This window comes from Onthophagus taurus, chromosome 3 (assembly GCF_036711975.1).
Source record: "Onthophagus taurus isolate NC chromosome 3, IU_Otau_3.0, whole genome shotgun sequence".
Classification (NCBI taxonomy): Eukaryota; Metazoa; Arthropoda; class Insecta; order Coleoptera; family Scarabaeidae; genus Onthophagus; species Onthophagus taurus.
This window is the reverse complement of record NC_091968.1, coordinates 23,058,187-23,075,178: the sequence shown is the minus strand read 5'-3', so window position 1 is coordinate 23,075,178 and position 16,992 is coordinate 23,058,187. Positions and strand designations below refer to the sequence as shown.

The 16,992-nt window shown below is 31.7% G+C and overlaps 2 protein-coding genes and 1 long non-coding RNA gene across 4 annotated transcripts in view; 1 reads left to right on the top strand and 2 right to left on the bottom strand.

Annotated features, from left to right (window-relative positions):
• Positions 1-8: 8 nt before the first annotated feature.
• On the bottom strand, positions 9-16,533 carry LOC111420146 (Aldehyde dehydrogenase). Its single transcript, XM_023053066.2, has 6 exons — positions 16,338-16,533; positions 11,470-11,715; positions 11,016-11,414; positions 10,707-10,957; positions 476-710; positions 9-425 (listed from the first exon to the last, which is right to left on the bottom strand). The coding sequence occupies exons 1-6, from the start codon at positions 16,440-16,442 to the stop codon at positions 120-122; spliced, it is 1,542 nt and encodes a 513-aa protein (XP_022908834.1). The 5' UTR covers positions 16,443-16,533; the 3' UTR covers positions 9-119.
• The window catches only part of LOC139429558 (uncharacterized), a 50,221-nt gene continuing 34,376 nt past the window's right edge, over positions 1,148-16,992 (top strand). For both annotated transcript variants that reach the window (XR_011640113.1, XR_011640112.1), the window contains exon 1: positions 1,148-2,321. This is a non-coding gene — a long non-coding RNA (uncharacterized lncRNA). The remainder of the gene's footprint in view (positions 2,322-16,992) is intronic.
• Positions 16,582-16,992, bottom strand: part of LOC111421641 (probable E3 ubiquitin-protein ligase HERC1) — a 54,998-nt gene continuing 54,587 nt past the window's right edge. Inside the window, exon 15 of the mRNA XM_071195389.1 lies at positions 16,582-16,972. Coding sequence (XP_071051490.1) covers positions 16,766-16,972 — 207 coding nt within the window. The 3' untranslated portion in view covers positions 16,582-16,765. The remainder of the gene's footprint in view (positions 16,973-16,992) is intronic.

Below are 16,992 nucleotides of genomic sequence, written 5' to 3'. Positions count from 1 at the left end.
GTGTCATATTGTTATAATCAAATTAGGATTATATTTATTCAATACAAAGAAAAAAGAAACATACAAAAAATAACTTGATTGGTGAAAAATGGCGATTATATTTATGATATATTATTATATTAAGAATTCTTTTGTGGAACAGCAACGACAATATTTTTAACTTCCGTGTATTGGCTCAAACCATATTCGCCATTTTCCCTGCCAAATCCTGAATCTTTATATCCACCAAACGGCGTTTGTGGGCCGAAAATGTTGTAACAATTCACCCAAACGGTTCCCGCGCGAATCCCTTGCGTAATATAATTAATTTTATCGATATCTTTCGAAAAAACGGCCGCTGCTAAACCGTAATTGGTGTTGTTGGCGCGTTCGATTATCTCATCCAATTTTTCGAACCTCATTAATTGTTGAACGGGGCCAAAAATCTAAAAATAAAATTTAAAAAAAAATTATAACATATTAGATTTCTTTTTACCTCTTCTTTTGCGATTAAATGATCATCTTGGACGTTTGAAAAAACGGTTGGTTGGACGAAATAGCCTTTATCTCCTAATCTTTCGCCTCCTGTTAAAAGTTTAGCGCCGTCTTTAACCCCTGATTTGATTAATGAAAGGATTTTATTCATTTGATCTTGATCGACTTGGGGGCCTTGTTCTGTTCGGGAATCAAAGGGATCTCCAACAATACGATTTTTCGCTCTTTCAACGGATCTACAAAAAAAATTATTTTTTTTGATTCAAATAGGTAATGTTAAAATCGATATTTTAATATCAAAATGATGTAAAATGAGATTTTTTTATAATAACGTTGTTAAAGACTTAATGTAGGTAGTGATATCTAACAATGGTAAACATTAATTATTGTTTGTGTCAATATCACTTACAAGGAAAGTGTCGTAATTATCCCTCACCAATAATATAATGCTAATAAAGCCCTTGGGGCGAGCTATAAGGGTTAGAAATTGGGGCGAACGATTTATTTTTTTAAATAAAATTTAAACGTCAATGTGACACAAATTCAATGTCACCAACTGTAACCAACTTCACAACAATTTATTAAAATTAAATGTCAATTTTATGAAACGTCATGTTTTTTTTACGAAAATTAATTTATGTTTAAATCATACGAAAAAAAGGAATTTGTTTATGTTTTTTTAATAACAAACCTTTAGAAAGTCCTAAAAAAATTAATTTAATAATTCAAATAATTGTCAAGTTCAGCCCCAGGGGCTGATTGTATGTCGAAATTCCACCGTAAGATGGCATTAGCATCTATACTGAAATAATTTAATTAAACTAACAATTTTATTATTAATAGTGGGAATGATGAGAAACAGCAATAACAATTATTACCAGTATCATTCTTTTAATTTTAAAAAGTATAGATTCTAATTCGTGTTATATTTTTAAATTTGCCGCTAACTTCAACTTTTAAAATTTTAAAAGTTGAAGTTTGTTCAGAATGACAGATAAAAACGTCATTTTAAAGTGATTTTTCGGTAAGAGTATAATAAAGTAATAATGGTATGATTAAATAATTAGATTATAATTGACATTATAGCTTTGTTTCAACTAACGTTCTAACTGGTTGGAAGCTCGTCAGATGCAATCTCACATGTCATATGATGCGGTGATATTGAAATGTCGTGGCATTATTTGACAGGTGTAATTGCCATAAGTAATTGCATCTGAGGAATTCCCAACCATTCGGAACGTTCATTTACACTTTCCAAACAGTTATTCTGTGGTTGGAGCTTTTATATATAAACTCAATCCAACCTGTATTCTAATGGTTCGGTTCTTAGCTGAATAATTCCAAAATATCCCCAACAGATGGCGCCAAATGCGTTCAATTTTTAGTACAAAGTTTTTATTTAGAGAGTTGCATTTCTACGAAGCTATTGTCCGTTGAGTAAATATACTGTATAAGGTTATCCAACTCCCTATAAACGCTGTTGTTTTGAACGTATCCCCCCGCAAAAGGTCGTGTTGTGACGTAATTGGAAGAATTGACATTTCTGTTTTTACTTATACAGCGTATTTCACTTAAGAAATAAAAAATGCGAGATAATCGTAAAGAATTTGAATTGTTTTAAAATTAATAAAAATTAGGTTAGAATTGATAAAAAAAATCGAAATAAAATTTTATTATTTTAAGGTTATCCAACTTGACTCGGTTACCATGGTGATTAAGATCCAAATATTGCAGTTGCTTGTCAAAATTGACGTTGAATTGAAGTTTTTTTAATGAAAAACATAATTAATTGGATTTAAAGGTTGTACTTAATTCAAAATGGGTAAATGGATGAAATTATAAGCAAGGTAAGTGGATTAAATCAAAAAAAAAATTTTTAGATCAATTAAAATGCACAAGAATTTAGGGTTAAATAACAATTAAAATGAGACACTAGACCTAGAACTAGAAAGTTTTAGGTTTAGCTGGGCATCTTAGAGGAATGTTTATAGATAATTTGTAGAGAGAAATTTAATTTCCTTTCTGACAGGCTAATAAAATATAGGGTGTTCCATTATTGACAGCATCTGAAGAGTAATCCAAAATAACTCTAAACCGAAAAACGCTAGGTACCAATACCTTTTATCAAAGTAAACCTATTTTTCTACTTACAATTAAACGGTGTAATAAAAACTATAGCATTCCATTTAAAATAACGAAGTTATGGTTTACTTCCGATAAACCGGAAGTGGCGGCTATCTTGAAAATATTTTAGATCGAAAGTTCCGAATGAACAACCCATGCTACCAAAATTTCAAACCTCTATGAATAGTGGAACATGAAAAAGTTCTAACGAACCAGTTACGTGACATTTTAAATCTGAAGTTAGCTATCACATAATCAGACACATAATGGACAACTTCATGGTATTCGTTCATGATGTATTCTTTATTAAAAGACCTTTAAAATGAGTCCAAACATGACTTATCTCAAAAAAGTTTGAATAAAAAAGCGTTAAACCCGAAGTTAGTAACAATGGAGATAGCAATTTAATTATTAAATATTAATACCAACCTTAATTTTTAATTTTTTTTAATTGTATTTTTGTTTTTGTAATAAATTTTAAGACATTTTATAAAAATTAAGAATTTGTCAAAATGACATTGACATTTCAAAATGGAAGTTGCCTATATCTCCAGTAATATTGGAATTAAACGTATCATGTTTGGGCTCATTTTAAAGGATTTTTCACGACGATTATAATGGGTATTAAAGGTCAGTGGAAAAGACAATGCGATTTCAAGTAGAGGTTGCTGGTTCAAAATTTGAACTTCAAATACAGCGTGCAAAAAAAGTAAGCTTCTTTTAATGCGTTTATCAAAATTTGCGGCAGGTAAGATAAACTAGTTTCGTAAGTTAGAATGCTTTACCTGCCTGTAAATGCACAGTTTACTAGACAGTAGCACAAAATGTCACTTTATTGCCGCAAATGGATAGTAAAAAATGTTTTCAACCCCAAATTTCTAACCCTTATAAGTTCTTTCAAAAGTACTACTTAACGTATACAGAAATCATCGTGCTAAATTGCACCAAAATCGACAAGCAATACTCGCCAAAAAAGATCATTTTTGGAGTTAACTATCCTAATCACCCCTAAATGTCGTACAGGGTTTATTTTACAACTAATTTACGGTTTTCTCCAAAATGTTATTCAAAAGTGTAACAGTTTTATCATATTATTCTTAAAGAAAGACATTATCTATTATACCCCGTAACTTTGCAGGGGATGGTCAGAAACAAATGAGAAAGAACACGAATTAATATTTTTAATCGTACTATAAGGCTACTTAATGCTGCCAGAATAGGATGGATAGTTTTTAAATTATTCCAAAAAAAAGTAGGGTAGTTTACCTCTTGGACTCCTCAGATATATGTGTAATATATCAATGAAAAACTCTTTAAAAATGAATATCATTCTACATTTACCACATTTCGATAGCTGCTTTCGTCTTCAAGTTATACGCGAATATACAGGGTGAGCCAGAAAGAATGCGAAATCCGAATACACAAGTCGGTGGTTTTCAAGGCACCGAAGCTTTTTGTACTATTAACATTAAATTTGTTAGTTATATGTTTTCGAGCATGAGAAATATGATGTAAACTTCATCAGTGAACAGAATCTTGTCAAGAAAATATTCATTTTAGCATAATTTGTTTTGTAGAAAGTGGGCATAATGGATTTTCTGCAACTCGAAACAGGATCTCTTCTTCTTCGTTGACGCAATTTTTTTTTGTCGAGCAGCAGCCCGAAGTGCTGCAGAAGTATTAAAATTGGTTTATATTAAAACATATCTTAACACTATTAGAAAACTCATTATGTCGTGACATTTTCAAATTGGTAATAACTTTATTGTTGGTAAAAATGATTACTGCACATGTGAGAACTAACGCCATCTGTAGTGCGAAGCTGGCATTTTCCTGCAACACTGGTGGGGTGTCGGGTAGAGACATTAATAAAGAACCGTACGAGTGATTACGTGCCAAATAAAAAGTTCTGTTGTATTTCTTTAAAATAAATAATTAATAAAAGAGTGAAAACCGTAAAAAGGATCGCTCTCTTATACTTTACAACACACACGGAAATTAAATCAATGTTGACAATTAAGAAGCAAATGTCGAAACATGAGCAGAAAAATAAGCCAACTTTGCTTATGTTAAAAATTAAAAATTTTAGAAGCCAAAATACATTTAACCATTTAAAAGTAAATAATTCGAAAACCGATAGACTTAGACATTTTAAATAAGAGTACCTTTTTTGTGTAAAATTGAATGTTCTTTGTGATTTGTATTGTGCGACCAGTTGGATTTGGCCGGCGGAAAATATGCGAACTATTATCGGAAATACCTTACCCCTCACCTCCTTGACCTATATATTCGGCTGTAGTACAGTCAAGTTACCAAATAAAACAATATGTATTTCTGACATTTCATTTCTTTGACAGCGTTGCTTGAGTTAGGTTATAGTTTTGTGAGTTTATCGAGTTTATTTTCTATTATCGTTCTATTTCGTTTATCTATAACTGTTCTTATCAGATAGCCAATGATGAACTTGGTGAAAATAAGAGACCTGTTGTATATTTGGATGAAAGCTACGTACATAAAAATTATACTGTTTCGAAATGTTGGCAAGGTCCTGATGAACATGGGAGTTTTGAAAAAAGATGGAGCTGGTCAACGATGGATAATTGCTCATTGTGGAGGCAGTATGGGTTTTATTAAGAACAGTTTCCTTTTATTTAAATCAAAAACAAAAAGTGGTGATTATAATGATGAAATGAATTTTGAGAACTTTTCAAAATGGTTTAAAACACAAATGCTACCAAATTTACCGGACAATTCAATAATTGTTATGGACAATGCGCCTTACCATTCAGTACAAATAAATAGGCCTCCTACTTCTTCATCAAAGAAAAATGATATAATCTGTTGGCTACAATCGATGAACATACCATACCATCCACATATGTTAAAATGCGAGCTACTAGAAATCGTTAGGAGGTATAAACCATCACCACAGTATGTAATTGATGAGTATGCAAAATTGAAGGGTCATACTGTATTACGCCTTCCTCCGTATCACTGTGACCTGAATCCAATAGAGCTAATTTGGAGTATGGTGAAGAGAAAAATAGCCTTTGGTAATGTTGGATTAATAAATATGGAAAATCTAATTCACGAGGCAGTAAATCAAATAACTCCCCTAACCACGTTGAGAAAATTAGACATGAATATATGACAAAAGATCAGCTATTCGACAATGCAGAGAGATTTATTATTAATTTAGGTGAATCAGACAGTGATATTTCATATAGAGATTCAGATTAGAATAGTTTTTAAAAAATGTATGTCTCTGATATATAAATTGTTACTTCTCAACAAACCTGAAATAGCACAAATATATTTTATGTTATAATGTTTTGTATTTGTCGACATAAAATCAAATATTAATAATTAAATAAAAAGCCTTTATTTTATAATCTAAAATGCAACACTCATAACCTCACATTCACAAATGTCAAACTTTTCAATTAAGCGGTACAAAATTTTTGTTCTGAGTGTACCTTTCAAAACGATCGCGATGCTTGACCGGCCATATTGGGTTGGTCGTACTCTAGCTCTTATTAGTCGTAGCTCGATAGCCAAAAAACTTATGATTTGATTTATCAAAGAAGCAGTGTGTATGTAGCGCCCTCTACGAGCAATAGGAAAACAAGTTTGAAATTCGTATTTCTTATGCTCGAAAACATAAAACTGCCAAATTTTATGTTAATAGTACAATAATCTCCGGTATTCGGATTTCCCATTCTTTCTGACTCTTCTTGTATACCGGATGTAACAGGATCATGGTACACCCCCCGTATGTCCTTTAGTTTTGAAGATAATTGATTCAAATTTGGGACATCCTATACACATGATAAGAGACACCTTTTGACATACAAGTAATTTTTTTTTTAACTCCGGTTTCACCGGAAGTGACACTAACTTTAGATTTTTAAGTGGAACACCTGTATATTATTACATTTTTGAAATCTGAATAATTTTCTGAATCCAATGGTACCACATAAGCGACATTTCAAACGTCAATATTTTTTAGAATTTAATGTTTAATTTTCCATTTAAGTGTGCCATGAGAGTTCCGTTTTATTATAATTAACCCGTCTAATGCTAGAAAAATGTAAATTTCGTCATTTTGATGAACTTTATTTGCACATAAATCACGTAATTTGGTATTTTTGGCGGAATTTAGATTTTTCTAGCATTAGACGAGTTAATTAGAATAAAACGGAACTCTCATGGCACACTTAAATGGAAAATTAAACATTAAATTCTAAAAATATTGACGTTGAAACGTCACTTATGTGGTACCATTGGATTCAGAAAATTATTCAAATTTCAAAAATGTAATAATATACAGGGTGTTTCATTTAATAATAATAATAATAATAATTTATTGAGCCAAATTAGAAAAAACAAAATACAATAATAAGGAAAAGTACAATAATATTAAACTTAAATTATAGCTCAAAGGGTGCAAGGGCAGAAAAGGCAAAACAATGCCACTGATTTTACTTGCACCTAATGAGAATAGCAGCAGAAAATAAAATAAAAGTTAAATCAAATCAAAACTGAGCAGTATCAATGAAAATGAGATAATAAAAATAAAAACAAAAATAAAAACAAGTAGTTAGGATTATTAAATTACCAAAAGAATCAAAAGCAACACTATATCAATTATCACAAAAACCGATCAAACACCCTCTCGCGCAAAACAATAGATCTAAACAACTGAACCGAGCGGGCACACCTCGCAGAACCGGGAATCGCGTTCCAAAAACGAGCTACCTGATAGGAAAACGAGCACTGAAATTTTGACGATCTATGCAGCGGAACTGTAATAGAAAATCCATGCCTAAGATTCAAATTGTGTACATCAGTTCTGAAGGTAATCTTGCGAGAAAGATAAGGAGGTTTATCAGAAATAATAATCCCATGAATAAAAGACAAGTAATGAAAAACAAATCTCTGTCGCATATTCAGCCAACCACAATTCTGAAGAGCTTGTGAGACGTGATCACCTCTCCTCAATTTATAAATAAAGCGAAGACACGAATTCTGCACGACCTGAATTCTTCTCAAACTCTCAAAAGATAGACATGGACCAAATACAACGTTACAATAATTAAAGTGAGACAAAACTAGAGCATCAGAGAGAAGGCGTTTGAGCTTTATCGACAAAAACATTTTACTAAAATAGAGGCTTCTAAGGGACCCATACGCGCGCCCACATATCAACCTAATGTGATCACCAAAAGTAAGCCTATCATCAATGACAACACCCAAACTCTTGACCGAGTCCACCACTCTTAATTGCTCCCCTAGCATACTAATGTTAATGTCATTTTTATTAACAGATAAGTTACCCTTTTTAGTAAATAAGATGCATTGGGTCTTGTCAGGATTGATCACAAGAGCATGCCTTTGTATCTCCACACATAAGTGACCCAATTCCTCAGTAATTCTGTCACATGCATGAGGCAACTCATCAGGTATGAGGTCGAAATACAGCTGTGTATCATCCGTATATAAGTGATAGGAACATAAGGTTAATTTTGAAAATAAATTGCTGGTGAATATACTAAATAAAAGTGAACCCAAAATAGAACCTTGCGGTACACCTGCTACAATTGTAGAAGGATCAGAACAAACGGATTTAACCTTAACCGATTGCATCCTGTTAGAAAGATAGCTCCGAAACAAGGAAACAGCACAATCAGAAACACCAATAAACCTCAGAATAGCCAACAAAAGGTTATGATTCAAAATATCAAATGCCTTGCTGAAATCAAGAAGCACAAGTACAGTAGATCTTCCCCCATCCAGAGCTCTAAAAACGTCATCTGTCAGATCAAGAAGTGCCGTGGCACAGCTATACTGTCGCCTAAAGCCAGATTGTTTCTGAGGTAAAATATGATTAGAATTTAAAAAGGATTGTAGTTGTTCCGCCATAATCCTCTCCAACACTTTGGAAAGAACCGGGAGGATGGTAATGGGCCTCAGATCTTTAAACTCCTTAACTGGATTGGCTTTAGGAACAGGAGTCACCAAACCAAACTTCCACGCACTCGGGTAAACTGACTCTTTCAAGCAGAAATTAATTATATGGCAAAGAACATTCAAAATACGAGGACAGCACAACCTAACCATATCCAGGGAAATTCCATCAGAACCAACACTAGTGGACTTAAATGAAAGTAACATTCGCTCAACAAATTCCACAGAGACGTCACTGAAAGTAAAGGTAGTACCTTCAGGATTTAATCTATATCTATCATAAAAATGTAATAAATCAGCGTCAGGTTCAACAACAACATCACCAATAGCTTCAGAAAAAAACAAATTAATATTGTCCGGATCGGCCAGATGAGGAGGTAAATCTGTAATATTAGACTTAACAACATTATACTTTCTCAATGTCCTCCACATAGAACGAGGTCCCCCAACCACACAGTTCTGTTCAAGAAAAGCCTTTTTTTCACGACGAATAGCACCGGTGACAAAGTTACGCAGCTGTTTGTAGTATTGAAAATGTACAGGATTTCCTGTTCTCTTGTAACGCCTCAAGGCAGCCTCTCTAAGTTCTATCATCTCCCTGATGTTGCTAGTAAACCACGACAAAGAGTCCTTCTTAACAGTTCCAGTAATGAGTGGTGCATGAACATCAAATAAAGAGATTAAAACCTCATTAAAATAGTCGACCTTTTCATCAATAGAGGGGAGAACATATAAAGCCTCCCAATTCATAATATCTAAGTCTCTATTAAAATTGTCCATGATAATATTACGCAAATTGCGAAAAGTAACAAACCTGGATCTAGCCCTAATTCTTTGAATTGTCAGTTCACAAAAAATCAACAGATAGTCAGAGAAACCAAGATCAAGCGTATTACAATCAGAAACCATCAGGGCACCAGATACAAAGATCAGGTCAATAAGAGAGACGGAGGAGCTAGATATCCTAGAAGGCACGTCAACAACCTCACGCAAGGCAAACACCTCAAGGGTACTCTTAAGAGATATAGTGGATGGACTCTCAACCAAAAAGTTAACATTAAAATCTCCAACAACAACTATCTCATCAACTGAGGGATATACAACAGAAAGTGACCTTTCAAGTCCTTCAAGAAATAGCTTCAGATCACAATTTGGAGGTCTATAACAAACACCAAAAGCTATATGCATCCCTCCCAAGACCAACTCAACCCAAAGCTGCTCAGCTCCCTGTATCGGCTTTTTATTTAAAAATCTAAAGTTAGTGTCACTTCCGGCGAAACCGCAGTTGAAAAAAAAATTACTTGTATGTCAAAAAGTGTCTCTTATCATGTGTATAGGATGTCCCAAATTTAAATCAATTATTTTCAAAACTAAAGGAGATACGGGGGTGTACCATGATTCTGTTACACCCGGTATAGTTCGTCTCGATTTCCAACCCTTATAACTCGCCCCAGAGACTTTATTAACACGTATAAAAAAATACGTAAATATTATTTTGGCCCATACAATCGCTGTACCAAATTGAAACGAAATCGGTGAGGGACAGTTTTGACACTTTCCTTGTTAGTAATATTTTGTGGGTTGGTACCAATTATATAGTTTTCGAACTGTCAAAATGACGTTAATATGCAAAATTTTCATCTAAAAGTTATTAATAATAAATGTCATAAACAAATAAACGTGACGATACAAAGTTCATTCCCTTTTTGAGATAAGATTATGTAATTCCTAAACTAAAAATAAAGCTTTATTTTAGGATTTTGTTTGATATACTTTAGAGATAAACACAGAAAATGTTGGGTGTTTGTGTTAATTTTCATAGCTTATTTTGTTAGGTAAAAATACCAACTTGCTATGTTGTTTGATAAGTGTATAGGATTAAATTTATGACTCATTCACAATGGAATTTATAGAACAGATAACTACATTTTTGTTTTGAAATTGAAGTACCTAGCGATTAAAAGGATTAACGACACTTAAAAAATCAATTAATTTCCATTTTGAAATCAATATCCTGTTGAACTAAAACCGTTCTAATCTAAACCTAAAATCTTATCGATATTTTGTAAATAAACTTATCAATCAGGATATTTTAATCAACAAAATATCCCTCATATGTTAATAATAATAATTTTTTTTACCTTTCAACGAATTCATCGTAAATTTTTGCTTCCACAAAGGTCCTAGATCCAGCGCAACAAACTTGACCTTGATTGAAAAACAATCCTTGATGAGCCATTTCGACCGCGAAAGGAATATCAACATCGGCTAAAATAATATTAGGACTTTTCCCTCCTAACTCTAAAGTTGTTCGTTTTAAATTTCCAATTCCAGAGGCTTGTTGAATTTTTTTCCCAACTTCCGTTGAACCGGTAAAAGCAATTTTATCAACCTAAATTAGAAATAAAATCAATTAATCAATTTTAAAATTATCATTAATATTAATTTACACTCGTATTTTTGCATAAAGCTTCTCCCGCATCGCCAAATCCAGGGACGATGTTTAAAACGCCCGCTGGAAAACCAGCTTCTTTAGCTAATTGTGCCATGTATAAAGCGGTTAATGGTGTTTGTTCCGCTGGTTTTAAAACGACTGTATTCCCCATGGCTAAAGCTGGCCCAATTTTCCACGCAAACATTAATAACGGGAAATTCCACGGGATTATTTGCCCACAAACTCCAACCGGTTCGTGGCGGGTGTAACACATAAATTTTCCATCCATCGGAATTGTTTTTCCGTGATTTTTATCTGCCCACCCTGCCATGTATCTTAACACTTTAATTGATGAAGCTATATCGATCGGATAAGAAAGCGTGTAAGGTTTTCCGTTATCTAAAGTCTCCAAACTCTTAAAAAATAATAATTTAAATTAATTAAAATTAACTAAATTAATTAATTCGTACAGCAACGTATGTAGCATCCCTTTCAAGTAAATCAGCTAATTTATAGAGTAAACGACCTCTCTCAGAGGCGTCCATTTTTCGCCACGGAGATCCCAATTTAAAAGCATCACTTGCTGCTTTTACCGCGGCATCTACATCAGCTTTTGAACCCCTTTGAACTTCCGTGATAACTTCTCCCGTTGATGGGTTTAAAGTTTCGAAAGTTTCCCCTGATCGTGATTTGTGCCATTCGTTGTTAATAAAAATCTATAAAAAATTAAATTTGATCGTTATGAATTATGAAAATGTTGTGATTTAGAGTTGCTGTAACAATATGAATTGGTACCAACATAAATTAAATTTAATTAAGTACACTATTTTTTTAATTCGGAGAAGTGTTTTCAAATTGAAGAGCCAAAAAGAAGGGTTGCTATTGGTCAGCTTTATTATTAGACTAGGAAAATTCGAGATGTTGCCAGCCGCCTAGAAACATTGCGCGGCCTTATATACCCTTTTTGGATAAATCGTCTCAGTTTGAATCTGCTCTCTGTGATTGGTTGATTCAGTGGCGGGAATTATAAATTACACAGGTTGGCCAAAATAATTGATTTTTTTGAAGAAAATAACTATCAATTTTGAAAATATTCGAAATTATTAATAAACTTTAAATTTGATTAAGATTTTGTAATTTTGTTGCTAATTTTTCATTTTTTTAGATAAACGCGCTTCCGGGTGTCAATTTCCTTCGAGAAAGTCGTAATTTGATGTTGACGTTTGGAAATGACGAATTGGGATTTAGATAATTGCGGCCTATGGGTTAAATCGATACAATCTATCGATCTCGCATGTTTTTAGAATCTAAAATCGTCTGAAAAGTCGCCAAAATTAATATCTGTCAAAACTGTAAATGACAAGGTCAAATTTGAAGGTCATGGACTTCAATGAATTACCTTTTTCTTGCGCATCGCCCTAATTTTTCTTAAATCTAAACGAAAATCATAACAAAACGTAACTACTTAGCCTAATCTATAATACTAAAGATCTTAAATTTAATTAGTCTTTTTTGTTTCTTCGGAAACAGAGATTTTATTACAATATGTATTTAATCATATGGTTGTATGAGAAAAAATGCGTTTTCTGAAAATATCAAATCAGCAAATTACAATCAAAGTAGGCGCCGAAATAACGCCGTTGACAGCTTTAAATGTCAAAAAAATGACAATTTCAACAATTATGAATGATTAATAATGTATAGATACGGTGACGCACATTTAATGTAGTTTCGTCTTCGGCCGTCCACTTTTTGGAAGGTTTTTAACACGTCTTAATGTCAACTTTAATGTTATTATTATATTCGTAATCTTTATAAAATATCCTTTAAAATGAATCCAAACATGACGCACTTATCTCAAAAAACAAAAAAGTTTGACTAAAAAACATTAAACCCGAAGTTAGCAACAATAAAGACAGCAATTTAATTTTTAAATATTAATACTAACCTTAATTTCTGAATTTTTTTATTATATTTTTGTTTTTGTGACAAATTTTAAGACATTTTATAAAATTAAGAATGCATCAAAATGACATTGACATTTCAAACCGGAAGTTGCTTATATCCCGAATAATATTGCAATTAAACGTATCATGTTTGGGCTCATTTTAAAAGATTTTTCACGACGATTACAAATATGTAAAAATTGAGGCTGACATTTCTAACCGGAAGTTGACCATAACTTCGTTAATATAGAAGATAGATATGTCATGTTTATACTCACTTTAAAGGATTTTTAATGATTACAAATATGTCAAAATTGACGTTGAGATTTTATACCTGAAGTTAGTTATCATATAACAGACAAATGGGCAACTTCATGATGTATTCTTTATTAAAAAACCTTTAAAACGAGTCCAAACATGACACACTTATCTCAAAAAACAAAAAAGTTTGACTAAAAAACATTAAACCCGAAGTTAGCAACAATGAAGACAGCAATTTAATTTTTAAATATTAATACCAACCTTAATTTCTGATTTTTTTATTATATTTTTGTTTTTGTGACAAATTTTAAGACATTTTATAAAATTAAGAATGCATCAAAATGACATTGACATTTCAAACCGGAAATTGCTTATATCCCGACTAATATTGGAATTAAACGTATCATGTTGGGCTCATTTTAAAAGATTTTTCACGGCGATTACAAATATGTAAAAATTGAGGTTGACATTTCTAACCGGAAGTTGACCATAACTGCGTTAATATTGAAGAGAGATATGTCGTGTTTATACTCACTTTAAAGGATTTTTAATGATGATTACAAATATGTCAAAATTAACGTTGAGATTTGACACCTGAAGTTAGTTATCTTATAACAGACAAATGGGCAACTTCATGGCGTTCTTTCATGATGTATTCTTTATTAAAAAACCTTTAAAATGAGTCCAAACATTACACACTTATCTCAAAAAACAAAAAAGTTTGACTAAAAAACATTAAACCCGAAGTTAGCAACAATGAAGACAGCAATTTAATTTTTAAATATTAATACCAACCTAAATTTCTGATTTTTTTTATTATATTTTTGTTTTTGTGACAAATTTTAAGACATTTTATAAAATTAAGAATATATCAAAATGACATTGACATTTTACACCTGAAGTTAGTTATCATACAGGGAGAATAAAAAGTCTGGAACGCCTGAAATATCTTCAAAACGAGTTTCTTTTTGAGAGAATCCTTTCAGGTGTCAAAGACTAATAAATTTGTCGTCTTTTCCTATGTCTAAATTTTTTTTTTACAGTGGCGTACAATTTCGGGTCAAAGGGGGCAACATTTTTTTAAATGGCAACCCCAATTTTGTATTCGGTAATCTGAAAGAACACATTTTTTGAGTATCTTAGAGCAAATTTTGAATTAAGTTGCATGAGAAAAATGTTGCGAAAAAATTTTTTTTTATTAATAAATATTTGATTTGGAAAAGTTTCTAGTAGGCGCTGAAATTAATTGAAAATGCTTTCAAACTATCGCGATGGCATGAACTTATCGAAATAATCCAAGTGGGCTTTGTTCGTAGCTATGGTTACGTTGAATGATATTTTTACAAACAAATAAATGAATAGTTGTTTGAACGTTCAAAATTACTTTAATGTGAAGCTTTTTTAAATTGAAGCTCATTAAAACATACCTAAGGACATCTATGGAACAAGATCGACTATCAGATTTATCAATACTGTCCATAAAAAAGAGGAACTTGAAAAATTGAAATCGTCATCAGCAATGGATGATATCATAAATGCTTTTGCCGAAATGAAGGCCAGAAAAGTAATTATTTAAAAACGTAGAATTTTTAGTTATTTGCACATATAGTTTATGATAAGGTTAATAACCTTATCATAGTTGTCAATTTTTGCGATCAAAAAACACCATCTAACTTATTCCATATAGTTTATATCATACACACAAGTTTAGTTTATAAGTATTGTTGTTTTTGTGACTCTTATATGTATTCTTTATTACCCCAAAAAGGGCCCCCGATATTTTATTGATACAGGGCCCCTTCATGGCTAGCTACGCCACTGGCTTGGACACATTTTAAAGATTTTTTTAATAAAGAGTACATCATGAATTTGCCCATTTATCTATTATATGATAACTAACTTCAGGTGTAAAATGTCAACCTCAATTTTGACATATTTGTAATTTCATTAAAATTTTTTTAAAGTGAGTACAAACACGACATATTTATCTTCAATATTAAAGAAGTTATTGTCAACTTACGGTTAGAAATGTCAACCTCAATTTTGACATGTTTGTAATGTCGTGAAAAATGTTTTAAAATGAGCCCAAACATGATAGGTTTAATTCTAATATTACTTGAGATATAAGCAACTTCCGGTTTGAAATGTCAATGTCATTTTGATATATTCCTAATTTTATAAAATGTCTTAATATTTGTCACAAAAACAAAAATATAATAAAAAAATCAGAAATTAAGGTTGGTATTAATATTTAAAAACTAAATTGCTATCTTCATTGTTGCTAACTTCGGGTTTAATGTTTTTTAGTCAAACTTTTTTGTTTTTCGAGATAAGTGCGTCATGTTTGGACTGATTTTAAAGGTTATTTTATAAAGATTACGAATATAATCATAAAATTAAAGTTGACATTAAGAAGTGTTAAAAACCTTCCAAAAACCGGACGGCCGAAGACGAAACTACATTAAATGTGTGTCACTGTACCCATACATTATTAATCATTCATAATTGTTGAAATTGTCATTTTTTTGACATTCAAAGCTGTCAACGGCGTTATTTCGGCGCCTACTTTGATTGTAATTTGCTGATTTGATATTTTCAGAAAACGCATTTTTTTCTCATACAACCATATGATTAGATACATATGTTCATTGCATAGAGGGATTTATCCTCTATCAAAGTATGCAAAAAATATATATGCATCCCATTTAAAATAACAATGTTGGTTGCTATAACAACAAAACAAAAAAGAAGCAAATATCGCTAAAAAATGTGGCAGACAATAAAAATATTCCAGACATTTGAGCCATCCTGTATAATTAAAATTATGAAAGTGAGGTTATGAAATTATTACAAAAACATTAAATTCCTTAGATTAGTAATTTATTAAGATTAATAACCCACTTTGACCTTGAATGCAACAATTCACGTTTTAGAATGAATATAATCTATGATTTTATTTGAATTATTAATAATAATGAACTTGAACCTAACCTTAAAAATAACCTTCAAAATTTATTCGGGATTGGTTATTTTTAAATAAGCATCCCAATCTTATCTTAAAACTCGCCGCAAAATGTATTATACCTAACTACTTAAAGTAACCAAATAAGTTAAAATGGAAAAGTACTTACACCGGAATAAAGAACTTTTGGTTGACTTTCAGGTTGTGGTAAAGCTTGAGCGGAGAAATGACATCGTTGTATTTTACCAACGGCCGATTTTAGAGACCTTAACATATTCGCAGCTTGCTAATCTAATATGTTAATTCAACACGTTAAAACGCAAAAAGTGAACTGATTTGTTCAATCTGACAGTTTAAATAGGTTGTGAAAGCGACATCTATCGGGTGTCAAAATAAAAAAAAAAGGAGGGAAATTTAATTTGACAATTTTTATTTTTAATTAAAAATGAAATGATTTTTTAAAAAATTCTTGATTCACAAGCCAAAACTTAACAAATAACAACATTGAGCTAAAATAAATAAATCGCGCGATATAGAATATATTTTTTACTTATAAAAAAAAGAAAATTATTTCTTCAGTCACACAATTTTATTGAATTAATATTCTTCATCGTCGGATGTTGGTCCTAAATCTGAATTCCTCGCTAACATGTAATTATCCATGTCGATTGAGCGACAATTATTTATTGAATAACGAAGGCGTTCGGCCATTATCTCTTGGGATGTATACGGTGGTAAACGCAATTGAAAGAAACAAGTTTGGGCTGTTGGTAAACCATTTGGGGCTCTATCAACCCGCATTACCTACAAATACATTTTTAATT